General features: G+C 38.5%; 2 protein-coding genes across 4 annotated transcripts; one reads left to right on the forward strand and one right to left on the reverse strand.

Moving 5' to 3' along the window:
- Positions 1 to 1,108: 1,108 nt before the first annotated feature.
- LOC117293616 (nucleoside diphosphate-linked moiety X motif 6-like) lies at positions 1,109 to 14,046 on the reverse strand. Of its 3 annotated transcripts, none has more exons than XM_033775977.1 (7): positions 13,967 to 14,046; positions 11,202 to 11,457; positions 10,384 to 10,590; positions 9,444 to 9,499; positions 8,408 to 8,507; positions 6,203 to 6,487; positions 1,109 to 1,669 (listed from the first exon to the last, which is right to left on the reverse strand). In XM_033775977.1, exons 2-7 carry the CDS (start codon positions 11,437 to 11,439, stop codon positions 1,602 to 1,604), a joined length of 954 nt encoding a protein of 317 aa, XP_033631868.1. In that variant the 5' UTR covers positions 11,440 to 11,457; positions 13,967 to 14,046; the 3' UTR covers positions 1,109 to 1,601. The 3 variants fall into 3 exon arrangements, with proteins under 3 accessions (XP_033631868.1, XP_033631870.1, XP_033631869.1); XM_033775979.1 differs by having other exon boundaries at positions 1,620 to 1,669; positions 6,149 to 6,487; XM_033775978.1 differs by lacking the exon at positions 1,109 to 1,669 and having other exon boundaries at positions 4,863 to 6,487.
- A 123-nt stretch (positions 14,047 to 14,169) lies between these two features.
- LOC117293934 (NEDD4 family-interacting protein 1-like) lies at positions 14,170 to 25,282 on the forward strand. The gene is made up of 7 exons (XM_033776427.1): positions 14,170 to 14,392; positions 15,764 to 15,866; positions 16,245 to 16,399; positions 17,708 to 17,777; positions 19,049 to 19,173; positions 19,799 to 19,865; positions 24,886 to 25,282. The coding sequence occupies exons 1-7, from the start codon at positions 14,366 to 14,368 to the stop codon at positions 24,984 to 24,986; spliced, it is 648 nt and encodes a 215-aa protein (XP_033632318.1). The 5' UTR covers positions 14,170 to 14,365; the 3' UTR covers positions 24,987 to 25,282.
- Positions 25,283 to 26,875: the final 1,593 nt, after the last annotated feature.

Genomic DNA, 26,875 nt, shown 5'->3' on the forward strand with positions numbered 1-26,875 from the left:
AAACTTCTACAGATTTGTCAGTTTATGTATATGGTGGATTACATAAAGTGATTACACTGCCAGAAACTGTTTTGTTAGCAAAAACCAATTCTGTAATGTTCCTTTAACAATGGAGTCATTGTTTTTTTACATGTTCCGAGAGATTGCTGCAGTGTGAGCGAAGCTGTGTTTGCCATACATGTATGACTTGGCCACAGTTCCCTGGGCTTTAAAGGCAGTGGACACTATTGGTAATTACTCAAAATAACTATTAGCATAAAAGCTGACTTGGTAAACGAGTAATGGGGAGCTGTTGATAGTATAAAACATTGTGAGAAACGGCTCCCTCTGAAGTAACGTAGTTTTCGAGAATTATATTTTTTACGAACTTGATTTCAAGCGTCTGAAAGCACACAACTTTGGTGACAAGGGTGTTTTTTCTTCCATTATTCTCTCGCAACTTCGACGACCAATTGAGCTCAAATTTTCACAGGTTTGTTATTTCATGCATATGTTGGGATACACCAAGTGAGAAGACTGGTCTTTGACAATTACCAATAGTGTCTAGTGTCTTTAATCTCTTGTTAGGATGGTACGTGTCACACTGCCTGATGACCCTGTGTACTTGGGGTCTGTACAAAACAATGAGTCACTGAAGGCCTGTCTGATTGCAAGGAAGGACTCATGAATCACACCCAGGTGAAGAAACAAGATCCATGTCTCAAATCACATGTTGATAAGAATAATAGTACTGAAAAATAGCTAGATTAAGGTGCGTAGTATTCAAAACCTTGCATGGTAGAAATACGATATACATGTAGTAAGGTTTCCGGTAACAACGTGTAATGATAATCTCTCATTAAGTAGGCAAGTAGATACACACATGGTGGTACCGCAACCAAATATCTATGATACCTCACCATGCAATGCCTCAAATCCGATATAAGTTGGGGTGGTTCTGAAAAGAACCATAGGTTTCAACTCCAACGATTCTGAAGAACCACCCCAACTTTATCAGTTATCATTACAAGGCTGTTACTGCAAACCTTACTATAGACCCCTTGCAATACGCGCAGCGTACTCAGATGTGCCTATCCTGAGTGTCATTTTGGGTGTCAAAATTTTGGCACCCAAAAATTACGCCCATTGTTCGGAGGCGCATTCTGTATTGTGTAAGAAGTCAATAGCTCCCCCTTGCATAACGCATAACGTAAAACGCTACCGGTACGCTGAGGTCACGCGCACGTTTTTACGCACAGAGAATAGCTATTGTCCAATGATCTGCCTCTTTTTTGAGAGTGTGACGTCATATGCAATGGGTCTATATAGATCAAGGTGCTTTACAAAAATACTATCCCTCTTCATCAGGTATACTTTTAGACCATTCCTCAAACTTTCTCAACTCCCTGGGGAGCATACAACCCCAAGGTGCTTAAATTAGCGCTAAGCGGTTAATCCACCCTTAGACCGCCTCATCCCTGGTAAGTTCCTGTTTTTCACATGTGGGTTAACAGAAGTAATTATTAAGGTTAAGTGCCGTGCATTAAGGACACCAGTGCCATGACCGAGAATCGAACTCACACTCTAGATGATTCAGTCATTAGAACTTGAGTCCGATGGCACTAGATCGCTCGGCCATGACATGCCGTGGCAGCCTTGCTTAATCTCTCCATTGTCACTCTGAAGATGTCTGTATGGTTAAATGAATTCAACACAATCATAAGACTGAGGTTAATATCACATACCATGCAAAGGAAAATTGCCAACACACTAAGACGGAGGCCCGAGACTCAAATCTCATAGAGCTGCAAACATTTGCAAAAGTACCACAAAAAGATAACTTGCCAAAATACCATGTCATGTGATCTGTTTGCAACTGGTTTTCTGCTTGCTTTTTCTAGCAGAAATTTGCCTGCTTTAGTGGGCCAAGGTTATGTTAAGTAGGATTTGAATCTGTACCGGTGGAGGGATATAATCTTGTAAGGTTTAAGGTAACACCGTGTACGTGAGTGCAATTCAAAACTTGCATGGTGGGGATACAATCTTGTGAGACACCATTCATAAAATGAGTATTACTCTAAGCTCAGCGTGGTGCGGTGGTGGGAACACAATGTAGTGGGCTTTGCAGAGTCAACTTGCACAAAAAACCTAACCCACTTTTGTGGAAGTCAAATTGCTTGTAAAAATATGGTAAGCCTTTGAACACAGTTTATGTCAATCTCTAACTTACATTGACAGTGAAACTAATCTGTTTTAGGTTTGATAATAACCAGTCCTTCTACTATGCCTTTTAGCTATACATGTAGCACATTGAACCGCCCTCTTCCTTGACCATCTACCAACTTAACCAGTCCTACTTTGCCTTTTAAGCTAGATGTTTAACCCCCTCTTCCTTGACCATCTACCAACTTAACCAGTCCTACTTTGCCTTTTAAGATGTTTAACCACCTCTATCACTCCCATCTACCCGCCCAACCAAACAGTCTTAGAATATCTCCGCTCATCATCTCAGACAGTCTCATGACTGTTAGTAACAACCAGCACATGAACCCTCACCGATCCCAAGAGACGACCCCCACCCGCCGCTTACGTCAAATTCTAGGAAGGTCTCACAGGAAACATTTTAAGCCACAGCCCTTGATTTCCATTGGGGGGGGGGGGGGGGAGGGGGACTATTGTTTCCCGACTGTTTGATGATGTGATCTAGGTACATGTTTTAACCCTACGTGACTTACGTCTAGCCCTGTCCAAGATTGCTGCACACCGTGCCGTGAGGGCCTGGAGTTGAGGAGCACCGGACTCTAGTGTTTCTGATCAGTGTGGGTTAAAGTCTCGGACATGGCACTTGTGTCCGCAAGCCAAAGACAATTAAGCATAATTGCTATGTCCTGTGGATAGGACAACAAGCCGTAGGTCCCATGTCTTAGGTTTAGTTAATGCATGTAAAAGAACCCAGAACACTTATCATGGAAGAGTAGGGGTTAACCCTAGTGTTTCTGGTTCACATAGCAAACAGTTGTCAACAATTGTTTACAGGTTTCCTCGGGCTTGCAAGCTGCAGTGGTTAAGTTCACTAATGAGGCATCCTTGCTTTCATTACCCAAAATATACAATGATAATGACAACCAGAGCTGAGTGTAGTATTCGTTTGCAAACGAAACACAGAGCTGTTCCACCTGAACGTGATGTTACATGACATTCAAGATAGTCAGGACCTCAAATTTTGAGCAAAAACTCGTAACCCATGCAAGGACTGTTCTCAAATAGTTCTACAAGTCAAGACTTTATAATCCTCGGTAGGAAAGGGCGGCTGAAGACACTTCCTGTTGTAAAACTCATTGGAGCCAGCCCATGTACCATAACAAAGGGTGTGGTAGTAGTGGTACACACTAGAAATACACCACACTAAACCACTAGGATTAAACACTGTATGATTGCTATCAAGGTGTTTAACTCTAATCAAGAACAGAGCGGCTGTATGCTGATTGTAACAAAATGCACATGTGGCGGTCGGAAAACGGCCAAATAGTTTAACCTACTTCCACCTCAACAAGCCAATCATATTAAAAGGTCATGTCCCGAATTGACAATTTCCGATGTTTCCCTAGTTAACATACTACAGCCTAAAACCAAACACACGGTCCGTCTCATATTACTTCTTACTTGTAAAGAATTAGGCCATGTCTGACTTGGCGACTACAACTCTGACTAGATCACTGCGTCATCATGTGTTGAAGTATAGGATGTCGTTAGCAACACCCTAAGCACAATCATAGCTGTAGCCGTAGTCGCCAACTCAAATGCGGTCTAAAAATATCAAAATCAGCAAAATCAGACACGCCTGTAAGTATGGCGACATAAATCATACAGAAATGCACAATCTCAACGGAGTAAAGTGTGTTCACAAGTTCCCGGATGAGAGTCATTACTAACAAAAAAGTCTGAAACTTGGATACAAATTCGAAGGTATGTTGGAATGATGCAATTTTTACTGTTCGGTAACCCCTGGGGTTATATATTCCAATGAGCTTTTGGAAACAGTATCCAAAGCACTAGAGAAGTAGACCGATGAGCAGGATTTCTTTAGTTGTGGAAAAAAATATTGTCTAATTTTCTTCACCAGGCCAACATAAAAAGTCTGAATTCAGCCAAAATTCTGAACAATCTCATCCCTGACAAGTTGCACAAGTGCTGATCATTGACAAATAATGATTTTATTGCATAACTTTTAGACTGCTGTGTACTTAGACTTGTATGCTCAACCCACTCCTCTAAGAACACTTTTTGAAAAGAGGGTAACAACTTTTCCCGTTTCTGACGACTACATTTCTTCATACTGTCTCGTTCTCAAGAAATTTATCTGAAAACAAAACTGTGAAAATTTCACAGAAGTATGGACTTATATTGTTTGAAGCCCTTCAAGTCCCTTTCACACTACCAAGCCAATTCCAAGGAAATTAAGGCCCCATAAAACTCCTGGGAAAATTTAACCCAACCGTCAATCCAAGTTGGTTTCACACTGAGTGCAATTTACCTAGCAAGAATGAACACCCATCATGCTAACCCCAAGTTATCTCGCTTAACCCTTCTCCCAAGCAAGGGTAACCGTTTCCCAAAGAAATGGCTATTTCCCAGGAAATTACCATGGTAAGCAATTGAAGTGTTGACATGTCAACCAGGGGCAAATTTCATAGAGCTGCTTAAGCAAAAAAAATTGCTCAAGCACGAAAATAGCTCGCTTATTTTACACATGTTACTGGCCAAAATTTCATGCAACATACTTTGCTTGTGACTGTTATTTAGCTGTTGTTTACTTAGCATACCAATTGAGTGGAGTCTTGGCCGGTAATCTGATTTTACTAAGCAATGATTTTTTTCCCGAAGCAAAATTTTGTGCTTAAGCAGCTCTATGAAATTGGGCCCAGTGTTGAAGAGCATCCCTATTTCATTTGAAAAATGGGGCAGAGAAATAGGGGTTGGACTAGTGAAATGACATCCTAACTGGTCGAGCTGGCCAGTAACTTGGCCGGTAACAAGTTTTTGTTTTAGCAATTTGTAATTTCTCTTTTGGAAAGTAATAAACTTTCTTATGTCTTTTGTCTTTAACTAACAAAGTTACGGGCGTACCCTGTTAACACTTTGATGCATTGTTCAGTTTTATCAAAGGTGGCCATCATGCTCTATCTGCCACAGACACTCTCAAATCAGAGCTCCGTAATTTACTCAAAGTCAAGCACTCCCAGATACCATGCAACTTTCAAAGTACTTGATCCTCCAGAATTAAACTTGGCTTCTGTTTTAATGGAAGCAACTGTCTCTTCATGTAAAAACACTCATGACATTCGGATGTATCAGGAGTGCCGAACAGGGATGTTTTCTGATAAAAAATGCCGAGGTTCTTAATTAAGCGTCTAGACTTGTCTTCCAGTCACTGGGGAAAGGTCTTTGAGTCACAACCTGGATTAGTCATGCATGCAAGATCAAGATCCCGACCCCAATAACAAGAAAAAAACGTCTTGAGATAAGACGGATAATGAATTCATCACAAGATGTTTAGGAAAGAGGAGGAGCTGTCAGGATGTAACGGCCGAGTGATAATATTTCCTTAGGAATCAGAATTCCCGTTCAAGGAATGATACAACAATGGTCTCTGGAAGTGGACATTTTAATTCAGACTATCTTATTTCCAAAAAAGTATACCCAGGGGGTGGGAGTCATTGCTGGCAGATTAATTTAAAACTGGGATATGAAGTCTAAGGTATGTTGAAATGACTGGCATTTCTACCTTTTGGTAACCCCTGGAGTTTATAGATTCCAAGGAGCCGTTGGGAACAGTATTCGCAGCACTAGAGTAGTACAAAGACCATTAAGGAAGATTTCTTTATACTCGGGAAAAAATAACGTCTGATTTTCTTCACAAGACCAATATAAAAAGTCTGGATTCAGATAAAAATCTGTTAAGATTGAGTGTCTCATAACTTAAATATTGCAGGGTCACTTTTTTTTTATAATTCAACGCAATCACATCTATCATTCTTAAAGTACCTGTTTCAATTGGCTGCAAAGTTAATTGTCCGCCCACTTTTCAAACTGGACTTAAAGAAACCTTACAATTTACATCTATTATAAAACTAGTAAAATTTGTAAAAATATTTCCCTGAAGACTTACATAGTACCTTGCGACGTTATAAGCTGAGAGGTCTATGGAATAGTTTATAGGTACCGTGATACACAGATGGCAGTTCATCGATGCTTATATCAACCCGGTCGAATCCATCTCTCACTCCGCACATGATCAGTTTGCTCATCCGCATCGTTAACGGAGTATGACCTTCCTCGGACGAGGTGATATCGGCTACCTTCATCCATCGAGCGTCGTCGAGCTCTGTGGGGCAGATCTTGATGTCGAGGGTCAGAGGTGAGAGGCGACAGACGACGTAGATGTCTGAGCAACCAAAGGCTCCGGGATGGTTGTGCTGCTGTCGGAAAGACAGGATGGATTTGAACTCTGAGGGAAAAGAAGATTCAAATGAAAAGTGAGGTTAGGCCAATGCCAAATCGAGAGTGAATGAATTTGATGTTCTTTTTTGCAATATCTACTTATGTGATGCGATCAAGCTAAACGAGTTGTTTGTCAAGACAGGTCTGTATTCAGAAACAAGCCAAAATAGGCCAAACAGGGTCAACATTTTCAGAAATATTTTGTTCATGTGTAAATTTTAATGTCACAATATACCTTATTTTATACTTAGAACTTTCTTCCTGTTTAATAACATCCAGAAAGGTTAAAATTATCATTGCAAGAAAATGTGCCAATTTATTTTTATTAAACAATTTGATTTTTAAACCCCTTTTTTTTCAATTTTATTCTCTCCCATCTCTTGGTGTTTCTACTTTCACAACTCTTGAACCAATGGTGGTATCACAATAGGGTTCCAACAGAATTAAAGCATAGATTATGCTCTTTTCAAATATATAAGCAAATAAATATGACCTGCGTTGGAAACTGACTTATTTTGCTTGATCTCATCACATATCCTCCTGAATCTTGCAGAAAATTTAATCCTGGAAGCTCCACAAACATAGAGGGCGCTATATAACATCAGCAGTGAACCTCAGAGAAATTCAGTGAACTGCAACAGAAGTCTTCTATTTGGAAGGAGAGGGGGTTTCCTATTTGCCAATCAACAGGATCAGTCAAAAAATTGTAACGTTGTTCTCACAAATTTGACAGAACATTTACATGAACATTGACGTTGTGGAATTGCACAAATTCTTAAAACAAAGATCACATGGGTGGGATCTCTGGCAGCTAACGTTTGTACTGACTGGCACTCTGAACAAAGATATTGACAACATAGGGAGACAGCCAACATAGATCTAGATAAATAGCTCAGTTGGTAGAGTGCAAGCACATAAAACTGTAGGTGTTTGGTTAAAACTTTGCTATAATCAATTTTTCTTTGTTCATACCTCAAGTTATTTCAAAATTCACCCCAAAACAGTCAAAAATTATAACTTGAAAGCATGTTTTGCTACAAGTTTACTATACTTTTTAGTAATGATTACCCTTAGGGGTGGGGGGGGGGGGGCTTAGAATGTCCAAAGAACCAAGGAATACTTATAAGTATGTATGCAGTATTGCAGTCCTTAGCTACCAGTTAACCAATCACAGTTATTCTTTACACTAGTTACAAAAAGTCTGGTTTCTGCCACTGAATGGGTTACTACTGTTTTGTCACAAGAGGGGGCTGTTTTGAAATGCCATTAATTTTCTAAGTAGATGCAACCATAAGCAACAATGCATGCCAATAGTGGAACAAAGGAAACCAAGATTGTTGGCCCTTTGGAAAAAAACAGCAATAAATTTCATGGAGTGCAAGGGCTGACCTACATTTTATGGTGTAGGCTTTTAAAGACTTTTCATGCTATCTATTAAAAATTTTGCTGGTGGGGGCTTGTTAAAAATGATTTTATGAGCAGAAGTCTTCCAAACAGTCTTGAATAAAACCTGATGCAATGACTTGTTTGGTCAACCGTGAATGCACAAACTTCAATTCCTTGGACTACAAGCATTGTCACTACAGACCTTTACAACGCTGTCACCATCTTTGTCATGTTCCTTGTTTCCAACAACAGAAATGAATGCTGACATTCATTGCGTAAACATGGCACCAGACTATTACTTCGTCCAGCCTCAGTTTGGTTACAATGAGTTGGAATGGAGTAAAATCAAGATGGCCACACCGTGATAAAGGTCTATAGCACCCTGCAGACCTTTCACTTCCAAATAAACACTCCATTCATGACAGTAGACATCACAGAGGGAGAATTTTCGCAAGGCTTGAAATTATTATAAAAGAGACCAAAACAAAAGTTGTTAGTCGTTACATTATTAAAACTCCAGTTAATGGTGTACAATCCTTACCTGTTTTGAGCCCCGTTTCCTCCATAACTTCTCTCATAGCTGTGTCTTGAATGTCTTCACCTGGCTCAGAGAGTCCACCTGGAAACTTCCATCTCACCAACTAAAAAACAAAACAAACATCAGCTATGTCAACATTGACTGTGATTTCTGACTCTTTAGAAAAATGGAATATATTATTGAGTATGAGTGCTTGTTTGAGCTTCAGTCATTTGTTAAACGTTTCCACATGTTCGGTTCAACCGCTGTGACACAAATGTTTTGATTAAACCAAAACCGAACTGTTAGCTCAGTCAGGTTTGGTTTCAAGATGGCAGATTCTACAAAGTAACAGCAACAAAAAACGAAACAGAATTTTCTTCAAAATGAAAACAATTGAAGCTCGAAATTAACACATGACCTTAGGGTCAAGGCCAGTAACTTGCGCAATGGGCCAGTAAACTCATGATCGTAGAAGTCCAGCGGTCTTGGTTTTTTTTTAATGATACATATGCATAAAATAACAAACCTGTGAAAATTTGAGCTCAATTGATCGTCGAAGTTGAGAGATAATAATGAAAGAAAAAATCACCCTTGTCACATGAAGTTGTTTGCGTTTAGATGGTTGATTTCGAGACCTCAAATTCTAAATCTGAGGTCTGGAAGTCAAATTCGTGGAAAATTACTTCTTTCTCGGAAACTATGTCACTTCAGAGGGAGCCGTTTCTCACAATGTTTTATACCACCAACCTCTCCCCGTTACTTGTTACCAAGTAAGGTTTTATGCTAGTAATTTGTTTCGGTTATTACCAGTAGTGTCCATTGCCTTTAAATTTAAACCGATATTATACAAATATTTTTCAATTCCGTCGAGTGCTTAGGGATAACCCGTAAAAAAATGAGATGAATATTCTCTCACTGCTTGTTTAGCTACAAGCCCTGCCGTCTTGTGGATTTTCCACCCAAATTTGAGACCTGCCTACCAATCCATGCACTGCCTGAAACTGAATATGTTTCCGTTGGAATTTTCTATTTTGTTAAAGCCACTACATAAACTCACCCTGTGTTTATCTTGCACCATTAAGACTTCCTCAGTATCTTCATTGAAAACGAACCCTGAAAAACAATTTGAGCACAAAAGAAGAAATGAAAAATAGGTTCAATGAAATGAAATCATATTTTGCATGGGGCATAGCATAACTCGTCAGAGTCCAACGGTTTGGGAGTTTAGTTAAAGGTTTTCTCAATTTTGTTTCTGATCTTGTGAAGAAATTTCGAATTTTTTAATGATGAGAGTCATTGCCGACAAAAAATTCTAAAACTGGGATCCAGATCACAGGATGAACATTGAAATGATGGCATTTCCATCTTTTGATAACCCTGGAGTAATAGATTCCAAGGAGGTTTCAGGAACAATATCCACAGTGCTAGAGAAGTAGATCCCTCATTTTACTTTGAGAAAAATAAAATAAAAAGTTAATTATCAGGCAGACTTCAAAAAGTCTGAATTCAGGTAAGTCTGAAATTGATTTATAAGGAAAAGATTGATGTTAGTTTTGAATCAGGGGGGTAAAGAATATAATTTGGTTTTTACCAGAGTACTGTGAAAGAAATCCACAGGCAAATCACTCGTGTGGGATTTGAACCCACAACCTAAGACGGTCTAGTGGCAACACATCTGCTCTAGCAATGCACAGGTGAACAAAATTCACAGGCAAATCACAGGGCTGTATGCTTCGTTTATGAAAGGGCAAGGGTACCAAGGCATTTTTGTTTTGGTAAAGGGCACCCTATGATGAAATTGCAAATTTGTACTGCGCATTTTAAGGGCACCAAGGCAATGCCCAGGGGGCACCGAAGCAAACGCCATCGTTGCCTCCGTGAAGTATCAGGCCTGAAATCACTTGGTCAGGGTTTGAACCTACAACCTTTGCACTGTTGGAGTAGATGTCTTACCACTAGATCACCCCTGAGTATATTTCGGTCAATCTTCCTCTTACCAGCCACTCCCACCTGATGTGAGGCGTATCTCGGGAGTCGACTTCCGTAATCTTGTCGTAGCCACTTGGACATGACAACGTGTTGGTCCTGTGCATGGTGGAGATCGAACCCCTCCTTGACGGCCTGCGGGATCAGATGACAGTGAGTCGTGGGGAATTTCAACCATACGGCAGTCCGACCCTCGGACATCCACTGTGTTAAGGATTCTAGAATAACACACGATAAATGTTGTTAATAAATAGTATTGTACTTCAAAATTAGTCTGCACACAAGTACAATAAATATTATGGAACGCTGCTACAGAAAATCCAGAAACACCGTCAGTTGGCTGGTTCTGTGGCATGTTGTGGACGAGCAGTCAATCTCACCAGACCAAAGCTCTAGTATTGTCAGCGGCAGAGTGTGAGTTTGAAACCCAGTCATGACACTTGCGCCTTTAAACAAGGAACTTAACAAAGTTGCTCTGTAAAAAGTTGGAAAGGTACATGCAGTTCTGATCTATCTGCTTGGCTCCTAGTGGATCCCTTGCCAACCCTGTTTTAGCGCCAGGAGTAGATGATAGGCCAAATAAATTAAGTTTAGCCATCACCTTAATTGGCTGTCCGGCCTTGTGATGGTACACGATCTCTCATTAAATAACAAAACAAAAGTCATGGGGTGAGTCTCAGAGGCCGAGGGCCATAAACAATAACAAATCTTCTGCAATCCTGAAAACAATATAGGGCCTCTTCCTCCTCTTTTTCGGCAACCTAGATGATCAACTGATGTTTTGTTCTAATTGCCTAAAATAAAATGAGATTAGAAACCTTAAACCTACCTGATAAAGACTGATTGAACAACTCCGAAGCAACGTGTCCGTGATTGTTAAGTGAGTCATCTTCAGATAAATCCACATGGATGCAGTTGAATCTGTCCGCTTTACCGACATTCAACAATGATGCAGACGGTGAAACACAATATCTTCTCCTAGGTAACACCTTGCAAGGGAAGGATTTTCTGGAGATGCCACAGTAGAACCTAGTGGCAGCACCCCTGAGAACATTCTGGCAGATCATTGTTGGTAAACTTTGGACCTGTGAACAGTGTGAAAAGGTGAATCTTTTGTTAGCATTTATAAAAAGAGTCTCTATAAGTTTGGTACTGCCTCTAAAATTTAAAATTGTGTTAAAATCGGTTGTGTTGTCATTTAGCCTTTGAGACAGACTCTGCTAGGGTCGAAACGTTAGGCCATTAACTATTTTTTGCATTTATACCATCGGTCCATTTAGTTGGTAAGTTGTTTGCAACAGCTAATTTTATTTTCTCAAAATTTAAAATTGAGACAAAAAGTTATTTGGTAAGAAGTAGTTGGATAATAGGCCTATAATGCATTTTGAGAAACTTTTCAATTGAAAGAACCGAGGTTGTGAGAAAAAACATCACTTTTTATCCCCCAAAATTAAATCCAAGACATTAACGTTTCTCGGATTGTGTATTCCAATTGCAGATTATTCTTCCTGCATGGACATAAAAATTAAAAATGGTCAAGATTATTGGCAATATCTCAAAAACGCTACCAACTTCTGAAACTAACTTTTCCCAGGTCAGTTTTAAGGTCCAATAGGATTGAAACAAACATTGGGTTCCTATTAACAAAACTCTACAATCCCTTTATAACCCCAACCCACAGGTGAAATTCCTGAAGAATGGCCACTGGGCCCGAGCTCCCCCTTTTTTCCTAGATCCGGAACCTCCCAGTTGTTACAAAGTTTATCAATTCCCACTCAAACATTATTAAAAGTAAAAAAATATGTATATAAATCACAGCTGTACTGTGGTATAAAGACAAGAGGAATGTATTCTTCGCCAAACCACTGGTGAGCTAAACCTTTATAAAGACACTGGACACCTTTGGTATTAATAGTCAAAGACCAGTCTTCTCATTTGGTGTATCTCAACGTATGCATGCACAAAATAACTGACCTGTGAAAAATTTGAACTCTATTTGAAGCCTAACAATGGAAGGAAAAGAAAACTTTTTTGTCACATGAAGTAGTATCCTTTAGATGCTTGATTACGAAATTTCAAAATCTGAGGTCTTGAAATCAAATTCGTGGAAAATTACTTCTTTCTTGAAAACTATGTTAATTCAGAGCCGTTTCTCACAATGTTTGGTTATTATACTATCAACAGCTCCCCATTACTCGTTACCTAACCAAGTAATGTTTTATGCTAATAATTATTATGAGTAAATTACATATTTTCCCCCCTGAATGTTTAGCACAATGTTCAGTCACATGATTTGATCATTGTGAATTGTTATTTGAAAAAGTGCTTGTGATGGAACTTTTTTTATGGAAATTTTTTTGATATTGCCCAAACATTATGACATATTTTTGTACCTTGGGGTTGTAGAAAAGCCTAAAATACCAAAGCTTTTTTTTCATTTACATACAAGTGTTTCTAACTTATTTAGTCAAATGAGACTGAGAATGAGAGGAGTCTCTTTTCTTGGCAAGTCAAACCACAATCTTGAGTAGACCCAGTAACTGGGGCGCTGTACCTCTTTTTTCAGAAATTTTGACATTATCGGTCGTGCTAGTACGACGACTGATAATGTCAAAATTTCGAATAAAAAAAGGAGTACAGCGCCCCAGTTACTGAATACTGGTTCTACCCTAACCACAATCATGACAATTATTTTATCTAGCAAGGGACTATTTACATTGCGCACAGAGAGGTGAACGATTTGTCTCAATTTTATTTTAAGGAAACTTTGATTGAATACTGGACGTCCTACGATGCAACAATCGGGTCCTACTAAAAGCCGACAACTCGCCGACAACAAGTCCAGAGCGCCGACAACTCGCCGCCAACAAGTTTTAATTACCTCGAAAATTGCCAATATACCATAGATGTATTAGAACTATATGTGTTCTGTAATATAAACATAAATTTAATGGAAAAACTTCACGAAAAGTGTGAATTTTTAACCAAAAAAAAAACTGAACGTTCACGGAAAACGGTCGGACGCCATCTTGGCTTAAAATCGTGTTCGGACCAGCCCATTATGATGCGGGTGAGTCAGACTTAGCAATAGAGGGCGGGCGTCATGCACTGTGCATACTGCAGTGAAGGTCTTCACATGAAGCCCGCCCTCTGTTGTTGATAAGTGCTAAATCTACCCGTATCATAATGGTCTGGTCCAAACACGGTTTTTAAGCCAAGATGGCGTTCGACCGCTTTTCGTGCAAGTGAAGTTTTTTTCTGGTTAAAAATTCACACTTTTTGTGAAGTTTTTCCATTAACTTTATGTTTATATTACAGAACACATATAGTTCTAATACATCTATGGTTTATTGGCCATTTTTGAGGTAATTAAAACTTGTTGGCGGCGAGTTGTCGGCGCTCTGGACTTGTTGTCGGCGTTGTCGGCGATTTGTCGGCTTTTAGTAGGACCGCAACAATCAGCTCACGAGTCACAAGATTAGTATTACAATAATACAATACAAATGAAAATATCATTGCGGAACCACTTGACTTAAGCATTGAGTCCCCTCCACGACTTACGTCAGTAAATCTTTATATTTATACAAGAAATACCTGTTTCTCTTTGCGTTTTTATATGACGGAAATTGTTACAGACCAACCGGTGTCCGTGGGCGCCGCCATCTTGACGAGACTTCACGAGGTTTTACTTTCGATATCGCGACATTTCACGAGAAGATCTTCTTCGCTGGCAAACACTTTCGCTTTATGGTAGCGCGAACCAGTGATTTATTTTGATGACTGGGTTATGTGCAGTAAAGTGGAACTGCACAAAACACATTGACGAAAATCGTCGTGTGGTGTGGATAAATTTGTGGCGCAACAAAAAAATCATGTAAATTTCTCAAATAGTTTTTCGCCTGTCAAAATAACTAGTCTTCAATCCTAGAAGTTCTGATCGTCTTTTAGAGATTCACACATGCCATTTCTGTGTTGATTCCAAACTCTGCCGAAATGGATAAACCACCTACGTATGCAGATGTAAGTTTTTATTTATGAATATATTATTGACTTTTGTTGTTCTGTGTTTTGTTCGAACGAAGCAGGAAGTTCACTTTCAGTTTCAGAGAGGTTTATGTCATTGACATTGTCAGAACGCATAACTAGAAGACATCAGGAAATGAGTAAAGAAACCAGATAAATAACTTCCTGAGTAAACAAAGGGAATTAGTAAATACATTATTGTTTTAAAAACATCGGAGCTCTATGTGATGATCGGATGTAATTTCCGAAAAATTCACCTCAAAATTATGTAGGAACTCTCCTTTGGTTTTTTTTTTACCAGTGACATGACAGTGTGACACAGTCACATAGCTCAGAGTGAGAGGAAATTACCCCTCGTAATTAATTAGTGGGTTTAAAATACTTGGGAAAATGAGTGTCAACAGACTCTCTCTGATTTTGGGTCATTGATTTGATGGGTTTTCAACTGAAAACAGGCTTTGTTTTATTGTAATGCTTTAAAATTTAATGTTAGTTTTTTTTTTTTTTTTGTGGGTTGGGTGGTTTTTTGCTACGGAGCTGGGTTTCAGGGGACATTTCTTGTGACAGGACGGCTTTGTAGAGGTGCTGGTCACCTGTTCCTCCTCGTCACTCACTGGCTTGGTATTTTTTATAGCTAATTTGATTCTTTATTTCTTTATGTATCGATTTGTATTTCTATATTTTTAAGCCAGTGTAAAGTCTAATAAAACTAAAACTAAACTAAAACTTTAAAATTAAATACCACCCACAATGTTCACAAAAAATATCATCATTGTGTTGGGGAATAAATAAGGGAGCTCCAGTGTACTCCTACACCTATGATGAGGTTTGTTCCGCTATCATCCCATGAACGGAGACGATAGCGGAACGAACCTCACTTCTAGGTAGGAGTAGCTTCGTTGACTCGTTTTCATGTATATTTATGGGGAATCTGCAGCTGTGCCCTGTAGAAGTTGGGAGACCATCAGATGTCATAGCGTAGTCATTGTTGTCATCAAAGTAGGGGTTGGGTACTTCATTACATAACTGGTTTGAAATTAATTGGGTAGGAAAAATGACTGGAGTCCAATTTGTTGGATACGAAATTTGCGAAATGACCTGCCTCGACCAGGTTTTGTGAACAGTTTCTAGGATGTTTTGCATCACTATTTTTCTAACATTATAAATTATTGACTGAGTGCATGCTGATAATACTTTTTTTGTTTACGTATTTGTATTCATTAATTTTGTTTTGTGTCAGTCATGCTTCACCTTCACCCCCCCCCCAAAAAAAAATGTTTTGAAAATGTTTTGTCTTTAGTTGTTAACTAATGTGGATTTCTTGCTTTTGTTTGAAATTAATAAACCCGTCGCTCTTTTCCACACCAGGCCTGTAAGGATGAAGAGAATCCAATCACGCGTGTGACCTTAGCGTTGGTGATTCCCCCTCCGTCTCCAGCAGACACTCAGCCAGGTGCACCCATCCATAAAGGTAATTAACCTTGCAGCAAAGGACATGGGGACCAATATCATGGCTCTGCTTTACTTACGACTTCGGCGCTTACAATGACCATTCTTTGCTTACTGTGCAAGCCCTGAATGTTTGCACTACATACCTGTGTAAAGCGAAAAATGCCTAGTATCGTGGAGTACGTACGTGCACAAGTAAAAATTCCTATGAAATATGTGTGACTTAAATGAGGATTCAGTGATAGGCAAATGTTATTTGGGCCTACAGCCCTTGGTCCTTCTGAATCCTTCATTTTGACAAAAGAGGATATAGATTTATTTTCGAGGACAGGGGTTTTAATAAACATCTCAAGAAAACCTGGCATAATTTATAAGATTATTTTGTTAATTTGAACTTTAGATGATGAAGAGCAAAGTATTCCAGATGAACCTCCTCCAGCATACGATGATCAACACGAAGACGATGATGGTGATAAGAAACCTCTGCTACCTTCTGAGCAGGGATGGACTCAACCTACACTGGAAGAGAAACTTGTCCAAGCTGGGCTGCTGAGCGTAAGATAACTTCCTAGAACCCAGTTTGTTTAACAGTTTGTTGACATTGCAATTTATTGGCCATAAGCGTACGTCAAGTTGCAGAGCTGTAGACTGTATCCATTCTCAACCTTCAACATCCAATTGCATGTGTTGTTTGATTCTGAGTAGAATGAGAATTGCACTGGGCCGACCAGTTTCATGCTGACTCTTAAAGGCAGTGCAGGACACTATTGGTAATTACTCAAAATAATTATTAGCATTAAACCTTTCTTGGTAACGAGTAATGGGGAGAGGATGATAGTATAAAACATTGTGAGAAACGGCTCCCTCTGAAGTAATGTGGTTTTCGAGAAAGAAATTAGTTTCCACGAATTTGATTTCCAGACCTCAGATTTAGAATTTGAGGTCTCGAAATCAAGCATCTGAGAGCACACAACTTCGTGTGAAAAGGGTGTTTTTTTCTTTCATTATTATCTTGCAACTTCGATGACCGATTGAGCTCAAATTTTCACAGGTTTATTATTTCATGCATATGTTGAGATACACCAAGTGAGAAGACTGGTCTTTGACAAGTACCAATTAGTGTCCAGTGTCTTTAAGCAGAAAATACTGCTTAGATAGTTTATATGCTAAGCAATGAGTGGGGCACCAGTCGCAACAATGTAAATGTATGGAATGGTGGCTGGTAACAAGTTTTTTCTGTGCTTAGCTAGCTTTTACGATTATGAATATGAACATGAGATAATGCACACCACCATATCACTGTTATCAGAGACCAGGAGTTTGGGTGATGAGTTTCCACTAAAGATTATAGAGTGCCAGGGGTCCATTTCACAAAGAGTTAGGACTAGTCCTAAGAGACATCAAAAACGCATTGCTAGTCTTAAGTTAGGATGAGTAACTCGTCCTAAGTCTAGATAAGACTAGTCCTAACTCTTTGTGAAATCCACCCCTGAGGGCGCAAATTGGGAAACTTGAGCTCTATCTATTGTTGAAGAAGACAATTGTCAGCGTAATGAGTGTCTGCTAAACATCACTTTAAAAAACATTGATCGTCTAAATGGATGTATTAATGTGCATTCAGGATAAAGAATACTTCTTGGGTTTTTATGAACATGACTTCAATATCACAACATCTTATCTATTCCAGGACTTTCATCATTGAGAGGGAAAGTCCATTTTACAAACGGCACTTCCATTTGAAAACCCCAATGTCTACAGAAATCGTTTGAAGGCCAAGACCAGGGCAACCAAGGACATGTCCTCCTCCCAGGCCTGCTGTTCATTTTCCTTCAAGTAATTTTTTCTTCTTCTTTATTTTTACAGAGAGATGACCTGAAAGAAGATTCTGGTTCAATGCTCGGAGGGGACTTGATGTTTACTGTAGCATTTTTCAGTAAGTTGGTGATAATGTAAAGATTTCCAACATCCAAGGTAGTGTTGTTCCGTCTTCCCTTGTTTTTATGAACAAGTTTACTATTGTCTTGGATTTTCTTAATTCAAGTATTTAATAACTAAACTTGACAAAGATTGTGTTAGCATAATGGAGTCAACACTAAAACGAATTTTATGTATCTTTCCATGTGGAGAGTTATTACAGCATAGCAACCCTTGTTATTACAGCATGTGGAAGTGTTGTGGCCGAGCATTTAAGAGCACCGAATTCAAACTCTGGCGTTTCTGATCAGCAGAGTGTGGGTTCCTTCGAATGGGATGTAAAGCCATTGGTCCCATGTGTTGTGTTACGCATGTAAAAAAAAAAACCAGTGGACTTTTCGAAAAGAGAAGGGGTTTGCCCCGGTGTTCCTGGCTGTGGCTGCTTTATGTGCCGTATCACCTTGTAAACCCTTAAAAGGTGCTAAATAATTGGGTCTCAAAATTCATCACTGCAATTACCTATCTTTCTGAAAGTTTGTATTATACTCAGCGCCTTGAGTACCTTGTTTGGTAGATACATGGGCTATGTAAGACTGGAAAGAAAAGGAAAAAAAAAAAAGGAAAAAAAAAACCTTAGCAAATCATCCAACTCCTGTTCGAATTTTTTTCATGAGAGATCACTTTACATCAATCAAAAGGCTTGACGGCCACTTCAAGGTGAGGGCTACACTTAACAGATTTGAGCAATCTACCCAAATCAACTGCCACCAGGGGCACATTGCTACTACTCATGGGGTTAAAACACGGTTATCCCCTTCTCAGGCCAAAAGGATGTAGGCATGGGTATCATCCAATAGGAGCCTGACTGGTAGAACAAAATTCACTACCTTCTCGACTTTTCACAAAGCAATTATGGTTAAGTGCCTTGCTCAAGTGTCATGACCTGGTATCGAACCCACACTCTGTTGCTGACAATACCAGAGCTTGGGTCCAGTGAACTAGACCACGACAAGACATGGCTCGGCCACGACAAGACATGAATACTTGTATGCATCGGTGGAAGTTTACACCCTCCCCCCTGCGATTCGGAGAGACACAAACAGTTGACCTTATAACTTACAACTGCCCCCTGTACTCGCCTCAAGGGGCTGAACTATACTGGAGTCCCTGAATCCACCATCATTAAGATGATTGTCAAATGGTTGCCTGGATATATGATTAGGAGCAACAACTGGAGAGAGAAAAACCCCTAACCATATTTTTTAATCTCTTTCTTTTTGTTTTGTGCAGTCGCCTTCCTGTTCAACTGGATAGGATTCTTGTTTGCATACTGTCTCAGTGTCAGTGTGGCTGGACGATATGGTGCTCTGTCAGGATTTGGGGCATCCATGGTCAAATGGACGCTCATTGCTGTGGTAAGATTGCTCTCAAAGTTCTGGTCTTTTTTAGAAATAAATACAAATTTTGTTTAGACGTCTTGAATGTATTGGACAGACATTTTCTCAAGAGAAAGAAGTGAAAGGGCTCCTCAGAACATTAAAGCTAGCGTGTCTGGAACACATGTCCAAGTTTTCACCCTCCCCTCCCCCCCCCAAAAAAAAAAAAACACAAAAAAACACAACCGATACAAATGAATTGGGTTGCTTCAGATTGACCAAAAAGGTGTCATAACTCTAGTCCACTTGTACAATTTTCCAGGGTGTTGACCATTATTTGAAACCATTCATCTGCTCGGGTTATGTATGATGGCTTTGTGCACAGAACACACCTTTGTGATCAAAATTACAATTATACTTCTATAAAGGCAAAACACTTTAGAATACCCCCAGATTGCACAGCGGGGCTTGTATAACCAATAAACACCAAGTAGAAAACTTACTGAAGACCTCGTTTCAATTCAGTGTGCTCGGGCCAAACTTCCAAAATTTGGGTCCAGAATGCCCCAAAGTTTTGAAAAATCCTGGAAAGAACCGTTACTATTCATAGTCTGAGTATTAGGATTATGGTAACATGGCTTTTAATTGTATGTTTTGTTGACAGTACTCTGATTGTTGCAGCTTATATTTAAGGGGTGCTACATGCCTGCTCATTGCTCTAACACTCAGTGGTAAGTACATTTGTCAGCAACAACCTTCAGGGCCCAATTTCATAAAGCTGTTTTAAGCAGAAAATATTGCTAAGCAAAAATGAGTGGGCACCATTTGCAATGATGTAAACTTTATGGAACTTCGACTGGTAACCAGTTTCTGTTAAGCAAGCTTTTTCTGTGCTTACAAGCTTTATAAAATTGGGCCCCTATGAAGACGTCGTGCCAGTCAAAATATAAACACCTTATACAATGGCTTTTGTAAGAACTACACTTAGCAATTAAACATATGATTTATTCTTAACCAAAACCAAAACTCTTTCAATTGAATTCTTGCAAACATGCGGAATTCTACCATGGCCATCTACATTATAACAGGTCTTGATCTTCGCTCTCGAAGGGGCATGGAAAATTTCCTCTGGTAAAGGGCACTCCATGAGGAAAGTGTACATTTGTATTAGAAGTTTTCAAAGGGCACCACATCAAAAATAAAGGGCACCACGGTAATTGCTGCGAGTGTCATGGGTTAATTCGAGGCCTCCTGTAATAATGCCCATCCTGGCAGCCCCCACACAAAAACTGGTGCCTACTGTTCAGAGTAAATACTGCCCTCTGTTGTTCAGTAATGGTACACTTTTTTGTTTAAGAGTAGCAGACACTGTAATGTGAATACTGCCCTCTCTGTCAGGTACAGCTTGATCAACATTAAAAAGGGAACGTACAGCAATGTTTTTTGATAGAGTAAACCAAACCATCGTCTAGTTTCTAATAAACACATCATCATCATCAGTTGACACACGTTTTCCTCATTCTATCCTGTCTTGTGCTAGTCTCAGGATCTCCTTCTAATAATAATAAAAATAATAATAATAACCTTACTTATATAGCGCTGTTTACAAAAGCGTTACAAAGCACTTACGAAAAACAAAAGCAACCAAACAAAAAGAGTACAAAATACATGTTTTACGGACAAAACAATGCAATTAACAATGAAACAAAGTAGATTAACTTAGGATAGAGGTGGGTTTTTAATTGAGATTTGAAGGAACTCGGGGGAATTGGTTAAACGAACAGATTGAGGAAGACGGTTCCAGTTGCAGCAAAAGCTTTAGATCCTACATTGGTACGTGATCAGGGGGCAAAAGTACTTCTATAATAAGTACACCATACAAAAAAACATGTGAAAACTTCATCAAAGCCTGTAGTCGTACTTTGACGACAAACAACATATAGACCAAATAGAGAGACTTCCAGCATAGGGCTAGATTAGATAGTTAAGCTCAGTTAATAGAGCACCGACTTGTTCTATGTAAGCAGAAAGGTGGCAGGTTCTTGTTAATTTTTCAATGTTCGCCATAAAATAAATTTTAAACAAAAGTTAACGTATTTTTTCTGGGATTTTTGTGTACGTTGATATCATGCTTATTTCAATGTGGAAATTGAAACAGGCAACAACGACACTGATTTGCTGGGTCTTAAAAGACTATGCGTAACTTTGACAGTATATAAGATAGAAATATTTTAAAACGTTTGAGTACACATTTAGTTTTTGCAACACAACACAAAAACAAGTTGTTCAGTGCAGACATGTCCAAATTAGTAGAGTCTGGTGAAAAGTAAAGAGAAAATTTTGTAAACATGTCTTTGTAGGAAATATTGATATTGTGAAGTCAATCACAGTTCTAAAAAAAAATTATTTTTGTATCTTTGCGATGGGTCTTTGACCATCAAATTGTTAAAAATAAAGTTAAACAAAATATTAGACATTCATTTTTTGTGACATCCCAAACACAATGTGCAGAGCTGGTAAAAAGTAAAGCGAAAATTTGGGAAAACACGTCCTTGTAGGAAAAATTGATATAAATCTGGCTAAACAATTTTTGTGGTTTTAAAGATGCATTTGTTAATCTTTGCAATGGGTTTTTGATCGTAAAATTGTTTCAATCAATGTTTGTGCATCAATAGGTATAAAGAAATGAAAAATAAGTAATAATATTCGGAGTGAAACACACCTCGGAGCATCGCTGTTATACACCAATGTATAATAAATTAATAATCCTCAAGCTTCATGGTCTAATTGAGTGTAGAGCGAGACTGTTAGACCATGGTTAGACCATATCTTCATAGTTAGAGACTGCCTCTTATCTCTTGTCATAACATCATGGGACTCACACCCCCCCCCCCCTTCTCAGTATTAATCATTTCTCATGATGCGCTGCCTATGATCCTAATCCATCGCTGGATGTTTACTCTAGCCTGCAAAGATGGCCGGATACTCTCCAGATATCCAGGCTAATGTATCTCTAGCCAGAGTTTTTTTATTTATTTCTTGAACGTCTATTTCCCCCTGAGAATTGCTCTTAATTATTGGATGCATTCTTGTTTCGTTGGTTCATGGTCTTCCTGAAGTGGCTTTGTAAATGATGGGCTATCTATCCATGGCTGCAGAGCTAGGCGAGGTATGGCACTTCATGAGAGAGAAGTGATCATTATTTATTTTATTTTATGTTATTACATTCATTGCACAAATACATAAAAAATTACATTGGTGCAAAAGGGAAGACCCTAACAGGCACACAGGCCCACTAAATGGGGACCCTTGTTTACACAAACAAACAAACAAAAAACCAAAAAGGGACAAGGGACAAGCACAACTACAGGCAAACAACAGAAGAAAACAATGAAATACTATAACAAGTTACCAAATCACAAAGAAGATGGAAAAACATATTTTCACATTAGGACATATAATAAACTTCCAGTTTAAAATACAAGCCTGTATCAAAATAAACGTTAGAAGAACTATCCAGAAAACCCTCCATTCCTTAGAGCCAGGGTGAATCTTGGTCATTATGAATCTCGGTCATTACGAATCTCGGTCATTACTTATTTGTACAAATAAGTCAAATTTATTTGCAAAGCTGCGCCACATTTTCATTTTTCAACTTCTGAGTGATGTGCGTGTCGCCATCGCTCCATTAATTACAACTAGATATGAGTACATAATTACTTGATTAACTGACTCTGCAGCGCTTTATTAATTACCTTATCAATGAATGCCGACCGGTCATATCCGCTGCAGCATCCATTAACAAAAAACCTCTTTAAAAGAAATTGGTGCGTAAACATCATCTTAAAGACAGTGGACACTATTGGTAATTGTCAAAGACTAGCCTTCACAGTTGGTGTATCTCAACATATGCATAAAATAACACACCTGTGAAAATTTGAGCTCAATCGGTCGTCGAACTTGCGAGATAATAATGAAATAAAAAACCACCCTTGTCAGATGCTTGATATCGAGACCTCAAGTTCTAAACTTGAGGTCTCGAATTTCAAATTCGTGGAAAGTTACTTCTTTCTCGAAAACTATGGCACTTCAGAGGGAGCCGTTTCTCACAATGTTTTATACTATCAACCTCTCCCCATTACTTGTAATTAAGAAAGGTTTTATGATAATAAACATTTTCAGAAATTACCAATAGTGTCCACTGCCTTTAAAATATAGGCCTGTATCAAAATAAACATTAGAAGAACTATCCAGAAAACCCTCCATGTCTTAGAGCCAGGGTGAGGTGGTACTTCCCTTAAGACCATAATACTCATATAAATACATTTCAGTTACAAAATATTACGATTGAAAAAAACTACAAGATCCTCAATGTTTGTATATTATTTATTCAGTTAATTTCTTTAAACTCCCACCCCCCCCCCCCCCAATACAATTTGGAAAAAAGGGATGACTAACACTAATCTCGGTCATTACTTATTTGTACAATTAAATCAAATTAATTTGAAATAAATTTATTTTCAAGTGACGGCAAATCAAACACAATAACATGATTTGTTAATAAAAGAGAACTCAACTGTAGAGCTGCGCCACATTTTCAATACAGTTTGGAATAAAGGGATGACTAATACTTCATGAATCTCGGTCATTACTTATTTGTACAATTAAATCAAATTAATTTGAAATAAATTTGTTTTCAAGTGACGGCGCATCAAACACAATGTCATGATTTGTTGATTAAAAGAGAACTCAACTGAAGAGCTAGCCCATGCAAAGCTGCGCCACATTTTTCAACTTCTGAGTGATGTGCGTGTCGCCATCGCTCCATTAATTACAACTAGATATGAGTACATAATTACTTGATTAACTGACTCTGCAGCACTTTATTAATTACCTTATCAATGAATGCCGACCGGTCATATCCGCTGCAGCATCCATCAACAAAAAACCTCTTTAAAAGAAATCGGTGCGTAAACATATCTTAAGGGGGTTGTAGAGAGAGCTTGAGAAAGCCTTACCGGAAGGAAGCCTCGTTGGAATTGCACCTGTTTATGTTCCAAGCCATATCCCCCTATGAGGCAGGTGCTTCTTAGCTTCACAGTTGATGAAGACAGGTGTGGAATGATAATTACTAAATCAAGAGGGGCCTACCTCTAGATGGGGGATGGACTGGGGTTGGGGAGTTGTTCTTCAAGCAGCAATAAAGTGTGGATTTTAATGCTCCATAAACATCAGAGATTATCAAAACATTGTCATTTTATAGAGATGAGGACCAGATGGAATTTGGGTTTTGGTGCTTTTATTTATTTATTTTTTTTTTCAGGGGAAAGGGGGATCTTTGTTATAGGAAACTCAAGGCCCTTTCACACAATTTTTAACAAGGAACCTTGACTAAAATCACATTGATGTTAAAGCCACTGGACACTATCGGTAATTACTCAAAATAATTGTTAGCATAAAAACTTACTTGTTAACAATCAATGGAGAGCTGTTGATAATATAAAACATTGTGAGAAACGGCTCCCTCTTGAGACCTCAAAATCTCTTATTCAAGCATCTGAAAGCACACAACTTCATGTGACAAGGGTGTTTTTTCTTCCATTATTATCTCGCAACTTCGACGACCAATTGAGTTCTAATCTTCACTGGTTTGTTATTTTGTGCATATGTTGAGATACACCAAGTGAGTTTTATGAGTGTTGTGAATTAAATATGGAAAAACATAATTTCCTCTGAAATTTGTTCTTGCAGGTGTACTGGTTTGTGGACGTGGGATCTACATGTACCTAAAAATCAAACGCCAACTACAGGGTGGAAAAAACATACAGTATGTCTACTGGCAGAACATGTAGATGAGGTGAGGATTCCTTTATGAAAGTCTCTCAACAGAAAACAACTCTGACAATTAACTAAAGGAACCATCTCTACTTTTCCGAAATCTCACATCTTTAATAATTATTTAAGAGAAACTTAAACTTTTAAAACGTTAATAGTTTTTCACAAAGCATTTTTGTAACAATTTGATTCTAGATTTATCTAGTTTTTCCCCAAGGAATTAGAAAGATTTTACACTTTTTCAATAAGCCATTTGCGAGTTAGATTTGAATAATGTCTGGTACAATGACTTGCTTAGTCACAGTGTACTGCTTACATTTGAATTCCTCGGACTATCGAGACAGTTGCTATGTCAAATGGTTCGGGAGCAAGCTTTTGTATGACAACCTCCAGATGAGCAGACCCAGGTACCATACACACCCATTCAGAATCATGTATGGTTGTTCACCGTCTCTAATTACGTAACTAAGCAAAAGCTTGCCCCTAATCATGTGACATAGCAACTGTCAGGATAGTCTGAGGAATTCAACCTTAAGTGATAACTTGTGATTAAGCACGTCATTGTACCAGACAGTATTCAAATCTAACACACAAATGGCTTATTGAGTATTAGGTTCTGTCGAGTACAGAGTTTCTAGTTGGAGTCTGCAAGTTTCGAGTTGACTTTTTTGAGTTGCAAAAAGTCAACTCAAAACTCCAAATAATCAAGCCAAAACTGAACAACTTTAACTCAAGCTTGAAGAAGTCAACTTGAAATTTTAAAACTGTAACTCGAAACCCGAAAAAGGCAACTCGAAACAAACAACTCAAAATGCAGAAACTTGAACTCAAAACTGAAAGTAAAGACACCCTTGTTTCATTTCAACTAATTAAGATCACAGGAAAGATCATGTACTGAATTGACAGTTTCTTGTAAACAATCATACTTTTTATCTCCAAAACAACACACAATGGTTTTTTGTTCCCCCCCCCCCTATATTGGAAAAGGGTATTTATTATTGTTAACAAATTGGCAAAATCATGACAAGACTGAGGGGTAGATAACACCGAAAAGCATGGTTTGGTGAAGAATCTCAAGAGCCTCAACTGCCTTAACTTCAGATTCTGCAAATGTTGCTGGAGAAAATGTTAAATCCATCATACGATAAAGAGGCACCCAAGCAAAGACTGGGGTCCAAGTACATGTACATAAAGCTAATATATAAAGATATTTGGTGCTTAGAAAATTGCTGTGCAAAACAAAATTAAAACAAAATACATTACATGGTACTTTGGCCTGTAAACTTTTTCTTAGCAAAGGAATAATTTGTTCGCATATGATGGCTTTGGCATAAATCAATGGCTTAGGCTCCATAAGGTATTTTGAAAATGCGCGCTTTTGGTATGCAGCCTCAAATTAAAAATACTTGCACAGCAAACAAATGTGTTAAGCACAGAAAGACTTTGCTTACTAACAACTGGTCACCATAAACAAATTACATGCCATTTTACATAACTTGTGACTGGTTCCCTTTTAAAGCAGTTAGATAGAGTTGCTAAATGGTCTTAAAACAACAATTCTGAACTCCATCCCATTCACAAAGAATTTTATGCTTTTCCTGTTATACTGCTCAATTCACACGAGAGCAGGGTCAAACAAATTTACCTCATGTGAAAGGACAACAATTTTTGTACTGTCCAAAATCCCTGTTAAAATCTTGTCAATAGTAATGGTAATGGCAATTTGCTTAAAGGGAAGGTACATGTTTGGTAATTACTCAAAACAAATAGTAACTTAAAAATTGACTTGGTAACAAGCATTGGAGAGCTGTTGATGGTATAAAACATTGTGAGAAACGGCTCCCTCTGAAGTAGCATAGATTTTGAGAAAGAGGTAATTTCTCACTAAAATAATAAAAGACTTCTA

The sequence above is a fragment of the Asterias rubens genome, chromosome 8, assembly GCF_902459465.1.
Source record: "Asterias rubens chromosome 8, eAstRub1.3, whole genome shotgun sequence".
In the NCBI taxonomy this organism is placed as follows: Eukaryota; Metazoa; Echinodermata; class Asteroidea; order Forcipulatida; family Asteriidae; genus Asterias; species Asterias rubens.

What these genes read in the sequence shown, in the direction of transcription:
- LOC117293616 (XM_033775977.1), bottom strand. Translation starts at nt 11,439, where the DNA reads ATGATCTGCCAGAATGTTCTCAGGGGTGCTGCCACTAGGTTCTACTGT. An exon ending in TGGTGCAAGATAAACACAGG is followed by an intron (nt 8,508 to 9,443) that starts GTGAGTTTATGT and finishes TTTGTTTTTTAG; the next exon opens with TTGGTGAGATGGAAGTTTCC. An exon ending in GGAAACGGGGCTCAAAACAG is followed by an intron (nt 6,488 to 8,407) that starts GTAAGGATTGTA and finishes CTTTTCCCTCAG; the next exon opens with AGTTCAAATCCATCCTGTCT.
- LOC117293934 (XM_033776427.1), top strand. Translation starts at nt 14,366, where the DNA reads ATGGATAAACCACCTACGTATGCAGAT. An exon ending in GTTTACTGTAGCATTTTTCA is followed by an intron (nt 17,778 to 19,048) that starts GTAAGTTGGTGA and finishes TGTTTTGTGCAG; the next exon opens with TCGCCTTCCTGTTCAACTGG. An exon ending in AATGGACGCTCATTGCTGTG is followed by an intron (nt 19,174 to 19,798) that starts GTAAGATTGCTC and finishes TTTTGTTGACAG; the next exon opens with TACTCTGATTGTTGCAGCTT.